The 18,545-nt window shown below is 33.6% G+C and overlaps 1 protein-coding gene across 6 annotated transcripts in view; it reads left to right on the top strand.

Annotated features, from left to right (window-relative positions):
• The window catches only part of TCF12 (transcription factor 12), a 326,023-nt gene that overhangs the window by 128,004 nt on the left and 179,474 nt on the right, over positions 1-18,545 (top strand). The window contains exon 3 of one of the 6 annotated variants that reach the window (XM_072962353.1): positions 4,502-4,563. The exons of the other annotated variants lie outside the window; for them this stretch is intronic. Within the exon in view, the coding sequence (XP_072818454.1) occupies positions 4,516-4,563 (48 nt within the window). The 5' untranslated portion in view covers positions 4,502-4,515. The remainder of the gene's footprint in view (positions 1-4,501; positions 4,564-18,545) is intronic. 6 annotated transcript variants of the gene reach the window in all.

Below are 18,545 nucleotides of genomic sequence, written 5' to 3'. Positions count from 1 at the left end.
ACTGAAAGGAGTGATTAATCTCAGATGATAGAGACATGGGCAGAGGTATAATTAATCAATGAGTTTGTCCCCTCCCTTCCTTTTTTAAATCCTTTCCTCCAAATAAATGTTTTCTGTATTTGAGATTTGTACCAGCATAAGGGCCAGAAAGTATCATGATTTTTCTTATTTTCTACAGTGTTAATGATTTATTCTAGTTTCCGATTTTTACCCCCTTCTTTGGGAGGCAGTGGTTATATGAGTACATACACTGGAGCCAGACTACCTGGGTGTGAATTCCCGCTCTGCCACTTACTACATGTGTGATTCTGGACAAGTTATTTAAATTCACTGTACCTCAATTTACTCATCTGTGATTGGGAAAATAACAGTTGCTTTGTAAAGCTGTGAGAATTAAGTGAGATTTATGTACAGTGTGTAGTGCTTAGATCAGTACAGTGCTTACAGCAGTGTCTGGTACATAGTGAGTGTTACATAAGTGTTGGCCTTAATCCCATGTATATCAAAACTTATCAGCCAGATCTATATGTAACAAATTTAAATGAATGAATACATTTGCAAATGTGCTACATTCAGTCATGCTTAATATACTTTTACTTCTTTTCGATTTGTAGAGGGCTTAAGATTGATTTCCTTTCCCCTTCAATTTTTGTTTCTTGAGAAAGCAGAAGTCATCTGACAAACTTTGATGTAAAAATTTTAGTCTGTCTAGTGCAATGCTTTATATACAATGAATGTTCTATACATGGTTACTGAATATAATCAAATTAAGGAAGACTCATTAGATTTACTAGATTAATTATGCTTGGAAATTGAGGAGGGGAAAGAATCAAAGTTGTTTTAAGGTGGTGAAGCTTATAGTAGATGATGGTGGTATTAGTTAATGGTAATAGACCTTTTGTTCTGTGCTTTACAAATTATTGCCCTGATTGATGACACTGTTTAGTGAAGAATTTTATTAAGATCATAGCCTCTGAAAAGTTGCACTCTGTGTCTTTGGACAAGCTACATCACCTTTTTGTGCCTCAGATTTCTCACCTCTAAAGTTATAATAATTTTATACATACTTCTTAGGCTTTTGGTAAAGATGGAATATAATAATAGCTGTGAAGTATTTCATCTATTGATATAATGAATGAAATGTGCTATTAATTATTACCACCATTGTTATTTTCTCCAGACATCTAGTATTTCTTTATGTATTTTTGTGCTTATATTTCTTCATGTGTAAATTCTGTTTCAAAAATATTGTCTGATCATTTTAGTTTATGGAAATTCCAAGGGGCCGGGTCATCTTGGTTTTCCTGCCCTCTTAAACTCTGCTGCCCAGCTAAGCTCTGAGATAGGTAATAAGCTCAAAAGTGATGAAATACCACTGGAGTTTATACTCTAGGCTAGTGGTTATAAGAGGGCTCACAGGAAAAAGGAAAAGTCTTTTTGTTGATACACTTCCTTGAGATACAAAGTTCTGCATTCCTTAATTTGAAAAATGAGTTCACTGATAGGCAACCACTAATAGAAGTTTATAGGCACCATCATTGGCCAGAAGTTACCATTTTTTAAAAATCCTGACCATTTTCAGGTTATGTATAATACATTGTGGTAGTTACTTTTGGAAAAGAAGCAAAATTCAGTTGAGTAGCGTTTAAGTGCTTATTTTTTCTAATTGCTAAATTTCCACTCTGGTTCTTTCTTCTCTTTATAATACAGTTTGCAGAATGAAACAGTCATGTCTCTGTTGTTGTTCCTTCTCTCCCCATTTTGTAATATCATAGAACTTTCAAAACTAGAAGCTATGTTTGTTATTTACATCCAGTCCTTTTACTTCATAGATGGAGAAACTTAGAGAGTGTGAGATTTGGCTAGGTTGGGATGTGTGCTGTTGATACAAAATACATGTTGGGATTTGGCTAGACAGTTTGCCTAATTAATGACAGACTCCGGCCTAGAACTCACATATTCTGAATTCTGTGCTAGTACTTTTTAGCCCCCTTTCTTTAGTATTTCTCAGCTCAAAGAGCTGCCTTAAATTTTCTGCCATATACTGAAGAAATGGGAGAAGAGAGAGGACAAAAGTGAAAAAAGAGGAGGATCTGCAATTGATTTCCAAAGTGAAGATATTGGACATGATTTGATTTTAAAAAAAATTTGCCTTGCAAGTGTAGTGTTTAGTGAAGTAGAATAGCACAGAATTTAAGAGCTTGACTGTTGAAATCAAGCTGTCTCAGTTCTGTTTCTGGTTTCTGGCACTCCTGCTTCTTGGCTTTATGACTATAGGCATGTTACTTCTCTTTGCCTCAAATTTTTTTCCTTTTCCTTTTTTCATTGGTAGGAGTCGGGTGGGTACTAATAATAACTACCTTACTAAAGTTCCGGACTTAAGCCTGTTAGTGGAGAAGGGGAAAACCAGTTATGTGGTGATGAGTTGGCTTTATTTGGTTTAGCTGTTGTGTATGACTCAGCACAAAATAATGTCAGGAACTTTCTGTTAAGGGATAGTTGATATGTTTTGAGGTCTTCACTTAATACATACTATGATGTATGCTACCTGTTGCAATGAAGGCATACAAGGGTTCAGTTTATTGAAAAAGAACCAGCAGTGGTCATTTCTCAGGTCAGTTGTCAGGAGTGCACATGGATGGCAGCCTGACAGAAGAGATCAGGAAGGTAATGAAAATACTAGGGTATAAGGATTCCGAAGTTGTTCTAGACTTCTAAGAGTCATACACAGAGCCACAGATTGGGTACGTGGGATAAAGGAAACGAAAATAAATAAAAATTCAACTAGAGTAAACATAGATCTTTCAGATTCTGTGGAAACTAAAATGAGCCCATCAGCTTATCTGGATCAGTAATACTACTTTTCTAACAACTTCTGGACCACTTCTGTCCGATGTGGCTAAAGGGATTTTTGATTTTGCTGAGTGCTCTCTGTGTCCTTGGCAATTATTCAATACCTTTTCATTCATATATATGTAAGAGCTCTTAAGAGCCATTCTGAAGTTTGACAGATAGCAAGCTGGAGGTGGCATAATAGAGCCTTAATTTCCCTCACATGCTATCTGTACAAAACACACAGAGGTCATTTTGACCCCAGGGTTATACTGGCTGAAGTTTTGAGAGAACCTAGTGTGTAGTTCATTTACATTTGACAGTAGAGACCTTGGGAATATTTAGAGTAGAGACAACCTGTTGTTTTCTTCCCCTAGCAGAGCACAGTGGCATGAGAGCCACTCTTGTAAATAAGGATGACAGTGTTGTCTGCCTGTTTTTAAGGAGCTTGTGCTTACACTGTGGTCCTGTGGTCTTTTAACATGCTGAGATTCATAAATCCACTCAGTTTCTGAAATGTCAAAAGTGAATAAATGTGTATCATAGAGTTCAGGAAATAGGATTGAAAATATAATATTTAACTGAAGAGTTAAGTTATAAAACTAACTTTTAAAGCAGCAATGAGAAGTTATAATTAGGCAACAAGTAATTAACTACCAAAGTAATTTCATTGATTGCCATGAGATTACAGGAGAGGGAGAAATTACTTTGGATCAGAAAAGACTTAATAGAATAGGAAGTGTTTGAGTAGAATATTATAGGACAAACAGTTTGTACAAGTAAGGTTGAAAGGAAGACAACTTTCTGGAAATATATAATCATGGGATCACAAGTTACAGAGGCACCAGAATTACAAAATTCAGTAAATAGTAAATTACCTTGCTTTGTGGGTGAATAGTGTATTAAGGCAGGTAACCTTCTGTGCAAGAAATATAGCCTGTCCTTTGGGGAATAGAGAGCCAATTAAAAATAGACTTTAACACAGGGAATGGCACAAAGGGTTTTATAAAGATCAATACATTGTGGTATGAAGGATGGATCCAAAGTGAAAGAGTGACAAGAAATTGGATGATCTGATAAGATGTTACTACACAGGCCCACCTGTGATGAAATAAGACTTAGGAGGACAGGATCAAGATGTTACTACACAGGCCCACCTGTGATGAAATAAGACTTAGGAGGACAGGATCAAGATCGCAGTATTGGAAAGAGGAAAGTTGTTGCAAAGGAAGAAGAAACTGGCAAACTTGGTGACTGAGAAAGATATAAAATCATGTAGGCTCACTCCCCCTAGAGAATGATGACTCCCAAATTAAACTCCATGTATTTTTGTTTAGTCTTTGACAAGTTAGCTGTGGTTGTGTGATACAACTACCAGATTGTTTGATTTTGATATCTAACTTCCCTTGTAAATGGGAAAATCTAGTTGCGTGAATAAAAAATAAATAAAATAATTTTTACTCATTCTCCCTCATATTCAGCATTGATGTGTAATAAAGTTCTCTCCTTTAGAATAGCAGATATCTTCTCTAGATTGTTTACTGTTTGCTATTGGTTTTATTTTTGAAGGAGAAAATGGTGCAGGTTTTATAGCTACTAGGAGTTCAAATGCAATAAGTAGAAAGGACACACAAATTTTGAAATAGTATTTTATGCCTCTTGATCTCAGGTACAAAACACGAGATGAAGCAGTTAAATAGCAAAGCAAGACAGGAGGGACAGAGAATTAAAGTAAGTGTTTTCTATATATTGCATCTATGTTCCCATTAATCTCTGTTTTGTTATGTAACTGCTCATTCTGAATGTTTTGAATGTGACAAAACTATGGGTAATAAAAGGATGTATTTTAAAGTTAGGTTCAAATAAATCCGTGAGAGAAAGTGTTGTTTATTACTCTTGGTCCTATTCAAAACAGCACCTACCTATAAATTGTAATCTTAATGTTCATGGATAATTAAAAATAGGGTTAAGATCATGTAAACTCCTTTAAATCTCTTGCCAGCAGATATTTAAAATGAAAGAAATCACAGAGCTATCGTATTGTCCACTTGTCCATTTTTACCAGTCACTGTGTTTCAGTTTAGCCATTCTTCCAGGGACAGTGCCTGTTGGGATGCTCTAACATAGATCTTATGCAAAGAGCCTGAATGTCAGTTTCTCACCTCACTGTGAGTTTCAGTTAACTCTGTATGTCTATGAAGTAACATCTTTATTACGGTTGATCTTTACAACTCTCTCTCTTTTTTTAAAAATTTTCTCAGTATTGAGTCTTTAAAGCTAACAAGTGGAAGTCAAAACGTACTCATCTTTGAATCTCTCTTATGACCCTTTATGTAATTATTGAAGACTTACTTTCTGATGGCTTTTTAATTATTTTCTATACATTTAGATGTTTCTTATTCATGAGAAAATAATGAAGGGTGGATTCTGGCAGAATACATTTTTAGGCCTGCTTAGCCTATTTTCATTAATAACAGTAATTACAACCAGCATTTGTCACAATATGGTTTAAAACTTTTCACATGTTGCCTATTTTAAGCTTTATACCAGCTCACCAAGAAGCTATTTTAAAAATCCTGTCCATTTTAGAGGTAAGGAATTTGAATCTTAGAGAAGGTAGATAACTTACCAAATTTTATATGTCCAAGACTAGTAACCAGGAAGTATGATTATAAATTACTGTCCCTCTGTACCATATCACACTTGATAAAGTTTAAAAATAGACCCCAAAACAATTGTTATTCCTACTTGTACAAGACTTTAAGGACAGATACTCTAGAAGTTATAAGATGATGATATTATCATTATTTCTGAAAAAATATTCATATTTTATACATAAAAAATATAAGCCATGGAATGAATCAGATAAGTGCTTCCTGGTATCACCACTATTTTTGACCTTGGAAAAGGTAAGATACTTAATTTCTTAGCCTCACATTTCTCATCTGCAAAGAGATTTATCTCATAAGAAGTGTGTAAGAATTTAATTGAGGAAGTTCTATGGAGTATTTCACACACATCTGTAATTTATTAAGAAGTCTAAGGGGGGAGGATGTAGCTCAGTGGTAGAGTGTATGCTTAGCATGCACAAAGTCCTGGGTTCAATCCCCAGGACCCCCCATCTACATAAATAAACAAACAAACCTAATTACCTCCCCCCCACCAAAAAAAAAAGTCTATATATGTTCGTCTTTTTACATTCAGTCTCATGAAAAGTTACAGAGCTATTTTGATATAAAACCGTGTTAGGAATTTTACAAGTCTTAGATGCTCCTTAGAGAGGCAGCTGTTTTGTATTCCTGGAGTACGTCCTGAACAAGATGAAGGACCCTTTGTAGTTTTTAAATGCTCACCAGGAGCTCCTATAAGTCAGGAAAAGTAAATTATATTTGCAAAATTATAACTGTTGGAATATTTTATTGCATTACAGATCTTGAGATCTGGAAATTATTGGGGAGGATAAAATTGGGCAACCCAGATTCTTTTGAATGTAGATTATGAAAGAAGAGGCTTCAGTTCCTCAAATCTGTTTGGAAGCATATCTACCTCACAAGGTAGTGATGAGACCTCAGTGAGCTTATGTATGTCAAAGGCTTAGCATGATCAATTAATGTTAGTTCCTTTTGTTATATATTCTGACAATTTATTCTGAGAATAACAAGCTTGGACTGTTTTCATTCATCATATTGAACTGATACTTAATCCTTTGTGCTATCAAGTGAATTAATTGTTTTAATGTGGTTTTATATCATAATCAATCTACCTTTTGCATGGAGCAGACCATATTCTTCGTGTTTAATATAGGAAATTATTTAGTGATTAAGCAATAAATATCAGCTGTCCTGAATCAAATATCTTCTCTGCATTGCTAATACCATTAAAACTCATTGAATTAATGCTTTTCAGAGTTCTTGCTTTGTAAATATTTTTCTTGTTTTTCCACCAACCCTTTCTTGCTCTCTTAGATCACTTTACTTTGGTATCTTTCTTCCCAGTTTGGAATCTTAAAGTCTTCTCTTGGGCTTCCAGATACTTTAGTTTGTGGGCTATTATCAGGGGAATCCTTTTTTCTCCCATTTTTTCCATTCATGAAGCATTCATTGAGATGCCACTGTTTTCTAGTCACTGGCATTAGGTGGGCAAAACAAAAATGCTTAGTTCACATTTCCTGGGCAAAAGGAGTGCTCATTCTCATGAGAAGAACAGATTATTAACCATGAAATGATAAAAGTTATAATAATGAAGGCCCAGGGAGAGTAGAAGCACAGAAATAGAAGCAGTACTTAGTTATAAAGCCTCCGGGGCATACCACATGAAAGTGATATGTTTTGTAATACAAAGAACAGAGGACTTAAGCCTAAAGACTTCTCCCGTTTGACATGTGAACTTGGTCAAATGGTTACTTACTGTGGACATTAATTCCTAACATGTAAAAGAAAAAATTTTTTTGTATTTTTATTTTTTTCCCTTTTCAGTTTTATTAGGTAGAATTATTATAGTTTGACTGCACATATACATTTTATTGCATGTAAATACATATATACAATATACTGCACTTCTTTTTAGTTTATGTATATGTATGGATCATGGTTTCTAAGAACAGATTAGAGCTTTAGCTTTTTAAACTTACATAGTTATGAAAGGAATAAAGCCAACTACAAAATAAGAATTAACAGAATGCGGTAGTCCAGTCATAAAGGACAGTCAAATGTACTTACACATATTCAAGAAATCAATCATATAATTATAAATAATAAGCATAAAACAAAAATTTTTGAGTAAGATCAGAGTTTCTTGAACTGGACTTAATAGATTATTAATATACAATATGTAAATACAGAGGTCCATGGTCCAATATATTTATGTATTATTGAGTTAAAATTAGACAGATATCCTTGTTGGTGTTAGATGTCTCAGTTTTTAATATTTTTGTAAATTATAAATTTTAAGAAAGGAATAGAACAGACTTCTCACATTTTTTTCCTATCATGGAATCCTTCTGTATTACTTAATAATTGTTTGACTGCCAGTAACAGTCTCAAGAGAAAGTAAATTAGACAACTTATATGCTTAACTATTATTTTAGATCTGTGATTCATTGTGAGTTAATTTTTGGCCAAGTGTGAGATAAGGGTTGAAGTTGTTTTGTTTTGTTTTCTTTTCTTTTGGCATAAGTCTATCCAGTTTTGTTGGTACCATTTGTTGAAAAGATTACCCTTTCCCCATTGAATGCCCCTGTTATCGCTGTTGAAAATCAATTAACCATGTATATAAGAATCAATGTCCAAACTCTCTGTTCTGTTCCATTGACTTTTTTTTAACCTTTCCACCAGTATTGTATTGTCTTGATTACTGTACCTTTAAAATAAATCTTGATACAAGGTATTTTAAGTCTTCCAACCTTATTCTCTTTCAAAAAATTTTTGCCTATTCTAGGTACTTTGCATATGAATTGAAAAATTTTAAACCACCATATCAGTTTCTGTAAAATCTAGAATTTTGGTTGGGATTGTATTGGATCTGATCCGTTTAAGGAGAATTGATATTTTAACAGTGATTATGGTATAACTATTTAAGACTTTTTTAATTTCTCATGGTAATGTTGTATAGTTTTTAGTGAACACATATTGCACATCTCTCATTTAACTTAGCACTAAATTTTCATGCTGTTATAAATTTCAATTTCTGGTTGTTCATGTCTTATATAAAACTACAAGTTTTGGTATCTTGGCCTTGTATCCTGCACCTTGTTAAACTCACTAGCTGTAGTAGCTTTTTTTGTACATGCTGAAGGATTTTCTGTTTGGATAATGAGAATTTCACTTTTTCTTTTTCAATCTGGATTTCCCCTCTTACTAATTTGTTATAATTTCATGTGCAGTGTTGAATAGAAGTGATACAAGTAGATAGCTTTGCCCCATTCTTGATATTGGGAAAACAGTCTTTCAATATTAAGCATGGTATTAGTTACAGGTTTCCTTTATATAATTTATTAGATTGAGGAAATTTCCTTTTATTCCTAATTTGTTGAGAGTGTTTATCAAAAATGGATGTTGGATTTTATAAAAGATTTTCTTTTGCATCTATTGAGGTGGTCATATAGATTTTCTTTATTAGTGTTTTGCTGTGGGAATTATATTGATGACTATTTTTAATTTTAAATTAATGTTGCATTTCTGAGATCAGTAGCACTGAGTTATTATGTATTGTTCCTTTATGTATTGTTAAATTTAATTTGCTAAATGTTAAGAATTTTTATATTTGAGTATACTGATCTGTAGGATTTTTTTTTTGTACTGTCTATGTCAGAATTTAGTATTATGATAATACTGGCTTCAAAGGATGAGTTGAGAACTGTTACTTCTGCTTTAATTGTTTGGAGAAATTTATCTAATATTGGTATTATTTCCGCCTTTAATGTTTGGTAGAATTTACCGTAAAGATATATGGGCCTGGAGTTTTCTTTAGGGATAATTTTCATATAATTTTAATTATATTAATAGAAAAGAACTATTCAATTTATTTTTTCTTGACTGAGCTTTGTTAATTTGTGTATTTTAAGAAGCATATCTTTTTGTCCATTTCATCTGAGTTGAATTTATTGGCATAAAGTTGCTCATAATTTTTTTTGTATCTTTTAAATATTTATATTAGCTATCTCTTGCTATATTAACAAATTACCACAAACTTAGTGGCTTAAGGTTATATATATTTAAGGTCTCTTAGTTTCTGTGGGTGATGAATTTGGAATAGCTTAGTTTAGTTCTCTGCTTAGGGTCTCTTACAGAGACTGTAAGCAAAGTATTGGCCAGACCTAGGGTCTCATCTGAAAGACATGGGAAGGATCTGCTTCAAAGCTCATGTGTTTTTTGGCAGGATTCAGTTCCTTTCAGTGTGTTGAACCAAGAGTCAAAGTTCCCTGTTGGCTGAAAGCTGCCCTCAGTGTTTTAACCAGCTGGGCCTTTCCGTCATGGCAGCTTATTTAATCAAAACCGTCAAGGAAGGAAGGATCTGCTAACAAGATAGAAGACAAAATTTTATGGAGCCTGATTATAGAAATGATATCCCATCACTTTTGCAATATTCTATTGGTTAGAAGCAAGTCACTAGGCCAGCTCACATTCAAGAGGAATGGTTTATATAGGGGTGTGAATACCAGAAGCTGAAGGTCATTGAGGGCCACCCAGAGTCCACCTGTCACAATATTTGTAGGATCTGTAGTTTAAATTCCTACCTCATTCCTGATACTGGTGAATTATTTCTTTTTTTCCTGATCGGTATGACTAGAGGCTTTTCTCTTTTACTGACATTCTCACAGAACTAGTTTTTGGTTTTCTCAGTTGTTTTTCTGTTTTCAGTATGTTTGATTGCTACTGTTACCTGTACTTTGAGTTAAGTTTGCGCTTTGTTTTTTAATTTCTTCAGGTAGAAGTTGTGGTCATTGATTTGAGAACTTTCATCTTTTCTAACAGATATTTAGTACTGTTAAGGTAAATTTTCCTCTGACCATAGTGTTAACCTGCATCCCACAATTTTTGTTACGTTGTGTTTTCATTTCATACAGTTCAGAATGCTTTATAATTTTCCTGTTGATTGCTTGACCCTTGGGTTATTTAGAAGTGTATTGTTCAATTTTTAAATATTTGGGGATTGTCTAGAGATATTTTTATTATTGGTACTTAAGTCCACTGTAGTCAGAGAACATGCTTTTTAGTTCTTTGTGTAAATCCACGTTTCTGTCTCTTATTATTTTCCTTTTGACTGAAGGGCTTCCTTTAATAGTCCTCATTGTGTCGATTTGGTGCTGATGAGATTTTTCATCTTTCATGTGTCTGAAATATTTTTTATCTTAATTTTTTCCAAAGTATGGGGTTCTAGGTTGAGATCTCTCTTTCCCTCTTCCTCTACTTCTTCCTTTTTCTCCTCCCCTTTCACCTCCAACAATTAAAGGATTCACTTTGTTTCTCCTCTCTCAGGATCATTGTCCTACACTGCCCATGTCCAGTGTCTCAAAACTATTGTTTAATGTATTTCGTTTATTTTTTATTTTTTATTATTGTTATTATTATTATTTACTATTTCAGGTATGAGAGTTAATCTGACCCTTGTTACTCCATTTTGTCTGGAATTGGAAGTGGAAATGCAGTTTTTAGCTAGGCTAATCTGATAGGGAACATGGATTTGCTTCATCAATAGGAACCTTATTAGTAGGACATTATGAATGAATAGAGAAATTAAGTCAGCACTGTTAGTTTTTCCTGTACACCACTCAAAGTACTGGCATATTCAAGAGATCCTTGAAATTTTGATACCCTATCTCACTATTGTGATGTTGTTTTTTTTTTTAACTACCAACCGTTCCCAAATATTTGTCCACTGATACTTAATAGTCAGTCAGAAGCCAAAAATACGTTCTTTAATATAGTGAGATTAGATATCTGCCACTGACTAACTCTGTGATCTTAGACATGCCCCTTGAGTTCCCTAAATCTTTTTCCCTCATCTCTGAAGTGAGTCTTCTGTCTCACATAAATCATTTTCAACCAGGGTTTCCAGATTCTGATAAGATAGTGGTAGTGAGGAGTTCATGATTTATTTTAAAATATAGTAAATAGTTTAAGCCAGTTGTTTACCTAGTATGTTCCAGAGACTTCTCAGTGTCCATGAGACTCTTTTAGAGTATTTCCAAGGTGGAAACTATTTTCTTGATACTACTAAAACTTTGCCATCTCAGTCTTACTCTTTTCTGAGTGTAATAATGGAGTTTCCAAATGCTTCATGATATATGATGATGTCTGCTCTGCTTTTGTGTTTTTTAAATTTCTCTGGTTTAATTTCTAACATGGTAAATATCAGTGGATACATACTATATTAACACAAGTTCTTTGGGGTTCTGTATATTTTTTAAGTGAAAATATTTTTTGTATAAGAGTTCCTGAGACCAAGTAGTTCTGAGATGCTAAAAATAGCTGGCCTGATAGAAATGATTTTCTATTTAAATACATATTTTATTGCCAGATTTCTTGGTGCTAGAGATTTAAAAAAATTAGTGGCTAACATTAAGTCATCTGCTGTCATAGTTCCCAAGTTTAAATCAGTTCTCTACCATGCTCTGATGTTAGGAAAGTTATTTAAATTCTCTAAGACAAAATTTCCTCATCTATGAGGTGGGGAAGATACATATCTATATATAGTTTAAATTAACTGATAAAATACATGGAAGCCTTTATCACAGTGCTGACACATAGTAGGCGCTCAATAAAAGTTAGCTGTGATGATTATGATGCCACCAGAGGCATGCTTATTGACATTTTTATTTCCTGGTTATCTACATGTTTTGTTTTGCCTTATGGCATTCTTAGCAACTTTCAGTGCTATTTTTTCTGACTGCCTGGTAGTGCTTATTTTGCTTTGAAGCTGTGTGGTTATATTGACATCTTCTAAACTATTCATACCCAACCCAGAAAGTTACCTTGGAAGTTGGCTGACTGGCTTGGGCTTCATTTAAAATCTCACTGGTCATGCCAACTCTAATAAGGAGTCTAATATTACTAATCAAACCTTTGGGAGCTATAATATGAAGCATCTCAGATTTAGACCTCATACAAAAGTTACTCAGTTTATTAAATTTTTCCAGATATTAACTCTTTCTTCTTCCAAACTTTGAGCTCCTTGAAGGCAAAGATTTCTCTTTGTACTTGTATCCTAGCACCTAGCACAGTGCTTGATACATCACTGGCAGTAATACTTATATATACATATGCATGGTCACACTTCTGTGTGTACATTTTTATCTCTTTAATTTCATAGGTAACTAAATAAAAATGATATGAAAAGACAAGTAAAAGAAAAAAGAGATGGTCATAGGGAAGAGGAAAACGAGAAGAAAGTCAAGAGGAGAGACAAAATCCCCTTTCAGAAATGTTGATAAACATCCCTGGTGGCATCTACAGTAGAAGTTAATAGTACACATTGAAAACATAAGAACTCAAAGCAGACAGGCAGAAAACAGAGAAAATCAATTTCAGTTATTGCCATGAATGAAATTGTTACATTTGATCAAGTAGATGGTAATTCAGTTTGTACCACTATTAGCCTTAATATCTAAGTGGCACATCTCCCAGTCTCTCTTAGGAGGTATATAAAAAGAAACTGGTAATACTGTGAACGACTGTTGATTATCAAAGGTATGCTGGTCTCCTGTTTTTCTAAGTATTTGAAAATTTTGTATGATGTACAAATGTACTTAACTAATCATACATTTTTATACCTGAAAATTGGTAGTTGGTGCAAATATGGTTAAACATGATCAATTTGGATTAAATGCCTGAATTACAGTGTAATTTTACTTTCAAGGAAATAACTATCTTTTTATTTTTACTTTTAATTATATTTATTAGCTAAAAGTTCTGTAATAAAGTAATGCCATTTAAACTTGCTTGTCAGTTTCTTTTAACCAGATAGGTAGAATACATGTACACAACATCAAACAGAGATTTTTGTCTGATAATAGGTAAGATAGCTTTTTTTAAAATTGTGTACCAGATGAAGTTACTGGTTTGTGTTTTAATACCATTTTGTATGAAGAATAAATACTGTCTTTGTGCAGTAGAATCATGGTCATGGAGTGAGATGCTTCTACTGAGAAGCATTCAAAACTCATACTAACTGAGGGAACAATAGATTCACCTTCACTTTCATGCTCACTCTAGAGTGCATGCTTTTTTAGTATAATCAAAGAGGGGTGGAACTATTTTTATTACATTAATTTTTTTGTTTTTCTGCTTTTTTAATGAATTTACATAATTTGGTTAGATAAATTATATATGATATGAGTAAACTATGATATCTGGACACATGAATAGCCACAAAAGTCCTGCTTTTAGTAACTGAAAAAAGTTGGTGTGCTCATACTCAAATCTAGTGTGTGTTTCTCAAACTGGTGGATGAGTACTCCCCCCAGGGGTCACCTCTCAGCAGCATGTTGGAGTTACTCAGAGGCCTTGCTGGTTAGGCAACTGATACAGAAGGAGATAGCTTCACTTACAGATTCTTAAAAGCAAGAAGGCTGACAAATGCGCAAAAATGAGTAATCGATCTTTATTTATAAAACTGCTGTGAAAATGGGACAGTAATGTATTTAGAATTTAATTCCTTTGATCTTCATAGTAATAAATAAAGGCTATCCTAAAGGAGAAAAGTTTCTTAAATACATCTTTGAAATGTTAATGTAAATATGGGAAGTACAGTGATTCTAAAGTTGCAGTTGTGGAATATTTACAGACAAATGTAATTTTTAAAATGCCTTCTTAAGCTTAAAAAAAACAGAAGCTTTGTCAAAAATATTTTAAGTGCTTTGTCAAACTAAAAAAATTTTAAAGTTAAAGACGAGGAATTATTTAAAATCCAAGGAAAACTTGCTGAATTCTTTCATTAGGTGCTCATTTAATATTGAACTCTCTGGTAAGAGGACCATGCTTTGTTTTCAGAGGCCCATTTATCATTAATAAGTCATCTCTAAAATTAGGTTTTGTTTATCAGATATACTCAGAGTAGTTATATCTACCACTCATATCTGATGGTGATGCCTTTCTGTTTTGCAAAGGAAGTCCTGACATTTCAGTTGGTTAGAACACTGCAAGAAAAACTGTACATATCAGAAAACAGGGGCACTGTTTTCCTTTGCTATTAAGTAGACATAAAGTTTCCTTTTTTGCTCTTTCTTTGTTGGAATATATATATAGTACCTGTGGTCTAGATGACCACTATGGGTTTTGGAAATCTGAGAACGGGAAAAGGGGATGATGGGTCTGACTCTTACTAGTCCTTTTTTGCATTCAGTTGCTATGTCTAGGTAGCTTCAGTGCTGCAGAACAAATCACAGAACAAATTCCCTAAGGAAGACTAGATGCCTCCTCTGATGTGTTTTCTCTGGTTGAACCTCAGGCTGAAGTTGGTCACCCTAAAGATTTTCATATTTGTGGGAATCTTTTTGGGGGGTTGCAATTTTCAGTGCCTCACAACCAGGCCATTCAGATGCCTCCTTTAGTTTATTGGAATGGAGTCACACAGTCTTTCTCTTGAATTTTTCTCCCCATTTTGTTATAATGTATATTAATTCTTAACTGTAATTGTCAAGTCGTTATCATAGACTCCGTCTTTCATGGTGGCACTCAATTACCAGTCCTAATGGTATAGAAATTTGCTTTTAAGTTTGTTGGAACCTCTGTTTGCACTGTCTGTAGGAACTGTCCCAACATCATAGATGATTGCTGCAGTTTATTACCACCTTGGGCAAGGGGAATGTTCTGCAGGAGAAATGAGTTTCTGTACCTGATATCTACTGACTGAAGGAGATTTTTCATTTCCCTTTTTTTTTTCCTTCATCACAATCCACGGGTTCACAAAGTTCTCAAAAGCTCTTATGACTGCCTTCACTATTTTGAACACCACTAGCCAAAATGGATAGTTTAAAATTTGTTGTTGTTGTTGTTGTTCCATTTTCCTTTCTCCATTCCTTTATCACCTATGAATTACTGTTTGAATAGGAATACCCTTCATCTTCATTTTGTGTAGCTCCAGCCTGTCATTGAGCCATTCAATTCACAATAATTCTAGGGAGGAACAATTATTTCTAGAGAGGCAGCATTGCATGGTGAGCTCTGGAGTCAGACTGCCTGTGTTCACATTCCCATCCTGCTGTTTACTGTTGGGTATCAGGTGAATTATGTAAATTTTTCTGCATCTCTTTCCTTGTCTGTAGTGAGGATAAGTGAATAAAGCCCTTAATTCATGTTCTGGCAAGTAGTATCATTAAAAGTATGCTGATACTATGATTAATGTTGACATAGAAAGCTTTTTAAATTAGGTCAATTGAATGAAGACTTGATGCATATTTCTAGAAGGAATCACTGACTCTTTAGTTATGGCTTATTTACTTTCCCTTTAGGGAATTAAATCCAAGCCAGGGTTCAGCATCCGTATGAACCAGTTAGCAAAAGAACATTGTTTCACTACTATACTTTTCATTCAAACTTACTCTTAAAGATGAGTGGCTTTAGTCATAGAGGCAGAAAGAAGGAGTGCAAATGGCTCATGATCTGTATCACTATGTCTCGTTATAGAATCTGAAAGTATGGTCCTACGCATCCTACCAGGATATCAGTACTGTTTTAATCATGAACGATGAACTATTATGTCTGAGTCAGATTCTAAAAATCAGCATCAGCCAACACTGTAGCCATGTCTATAAGAAACTACACAACACTGGGCATCAAGACAAGATGCTGACAACAAACTAAAATATTATCTTACTTCTGTCAAATTTAGCTGTATCAACACCTGGAGTAATGGATACAGTTTCAATTATACAACATTAAGATGAACTAAGGACTCTAGTAAAGATTAACTTATTTAACGGATGTGTCTTGCACATTTGTTATGACAGAGGACTGCCTTTTGATCCAGGCCAGACTATTTCAGATAAGAATATAGCTACATAAGGTTTAAGTGAATTAATAAGGAAATGTGATGGTGATTGCTTTGCTTTTTGCTTACTGAGAGGTGCATCACAGTTACATGCAGCTTATAAATGGACTTCTGAAGCTTTCTTTCATAAGTTTGGAGCTGTCTGTGGAGAACTTTCAGATTTGGTAGGAGATAGGAGATTATTTTTTTTTCCCTAAAATGGTAATATGTTTCTATTCTAGAGAATAGTTTGATAATATCTAGTAAATTTAAAGATGTGGGTACTTTGTAACCTAGTAATCCTACTCCTAGATATTAACCCCTAGAGAAAAGTTCACATAAATTCTCATGTGTACAAGGAGACATATTACTAAAATGTATATAGCAGCCTTGTTTATAATGGGGGAAAATAGGAGGCAGCTATGTGTCATCAAAAAGGGGCTGGATAGATAAGTGGTGGAATGTTATAAATAGGCTATTATATTGTAGTGACATGTATTTACCAGTGCTTCACTTTTTCGCCATGTACCAGTCTTACATATTGACCATTGTGAGTATAGAAAAAAGCATACTATTTAGGTAATAACACTTTAAACATGCAAAGTGTACTCTGTTTAGTTAGAGGGTATACATATTTAATAAAATATTAAGTAACATGAAAATGATTTTTTAAAAACAAGTTTAGGATAGTGTTTACTTCTGAGGGGAATTTGAGAGAATTCCATAGAGTTTTAAACTATACTGGCAATGTTTTATTTTTTGAGTTGTGGATATATGATTTTGTATTACATACATTTTGTATGTTTGAACTATTTTAAAAACATTTTAAATTTGGAAGAAAATGTGTCAAAATGTTGTTGATGTTTGCATTTCAGTTGAGGTAAAATGAGTCTTTTCCTACTTAGTTGATGTTATTTCTTTACATTTCCAATTTTCTACAATGAGAGTATGTTACTTTGATCATTTTGAAGGAAAAAAGTTTTTTTTTTTTTTAAAATAATAGATTGCTTTCATATAAACTTGAGAAAATATAGGCAGGACAAAAAATTATAAACTTGTTATAATTTTCTAATCTCTTCCCTATAAACTCTGTAAAGGTTAAATATTATTATACTTTATACTAATTAATACTAATTAATTTTTTCTTATTTTTCCCACCTAATATAACAAATGTTTAATGTTAAAATGTTAATATAGGACTGGTATTTTGGAAATTATTTTAAAATATGCCATAGTATTGAATGTGAGAACATAGTTTTGCTCACTGGCTAGTGTCATGTCTTCTGATTACTTACTACTTCTTAATGCATGGGTTTTAATAGACTTATGTTATTCCTAGGTTTGATTTATTTGAATTGTTTTCACAAATATTGGCAAATATTTTTATTTATTGAGCGATTACTATATGCTCAGTCCTAATCTGTTGGCAGACAGTAGTAGAAGATAAAAGCTTTAAAATATGTAAAATCTGAGGTTCTTTTGCAGCATAGTACCATTTTAACTGTCTTTTATCTAGTTTTCCCTGTTTGCATATAGTGTGTGAATAGAGCAGTAGAATTATGGTTTAAAAATGTGAGCTTTTTAGGACTTAATGAGGTGTTTGTGGTATAGGAGAAGAAATAATAGGGGCTAACGTTATTTTACCATGTACCAGGCCTCATGACTTAATGAGATAATAAGACGAGTTCTTCTCCAACTTTAATTTGCATATTAATCCCCTAAACATCTTTCAAAATGCAGGTTTTGATTTTTTAGGTCTTAGATGCACCCAGACAAGTATGAAGTCAGTCTGCTTGTTTAGGAGTAAGCTAAACTGACAGTTTCACCAATTTTGCTGACCTGCCTCTGGCAGCCACCAGTCTGTTCTCTGTATCTATGATCTCAGGTTGTTTGTTTGTTTAAGATTCCACATATCAGTGCAATCATTTGATATTTGTCTTTCTTTGTCTGACTTATTTCACTTACATAATGCCCTCATGGTTCATCCATGTTATCTAAAATGGCAAGATTTTCTTCCTTTTTATGACTGAATAATATTCCTGTGTGTGTGTATGAATTTTTATATATACACACATCACGTTTTCTTTATCCACTCATCCATCCATGGACAGTTAGGTTGTTTCCATGTCTTGGCTGTTATAAATAATGCTGCAGTGAACATGGGGTGCATGTATCTTTTCACTTCCTTCAGACAAATACTCAGAAGTGGAATTACTGGATCATATGTTAGTTCTATTTTCAATTTT

Source organism: Vicugna pacos, chromosome 6, assembly GCF_048564905.1.
Source record: "Vicugna pacos chromosome 6, VicPac4, whole genome shotgun sequence".
Taxonomy (NCBI): domain Eukaryota; kingdom Metazoa; phylum Chordata; class Mammalia; order Artiodactyla; family Camelidae; genus Vicugna; species Vicugna pacos.
Note: the sequence above shows the minus strand (reverse complement) of the source record. Positions and strands in the feature narration are given on the sequence as shown.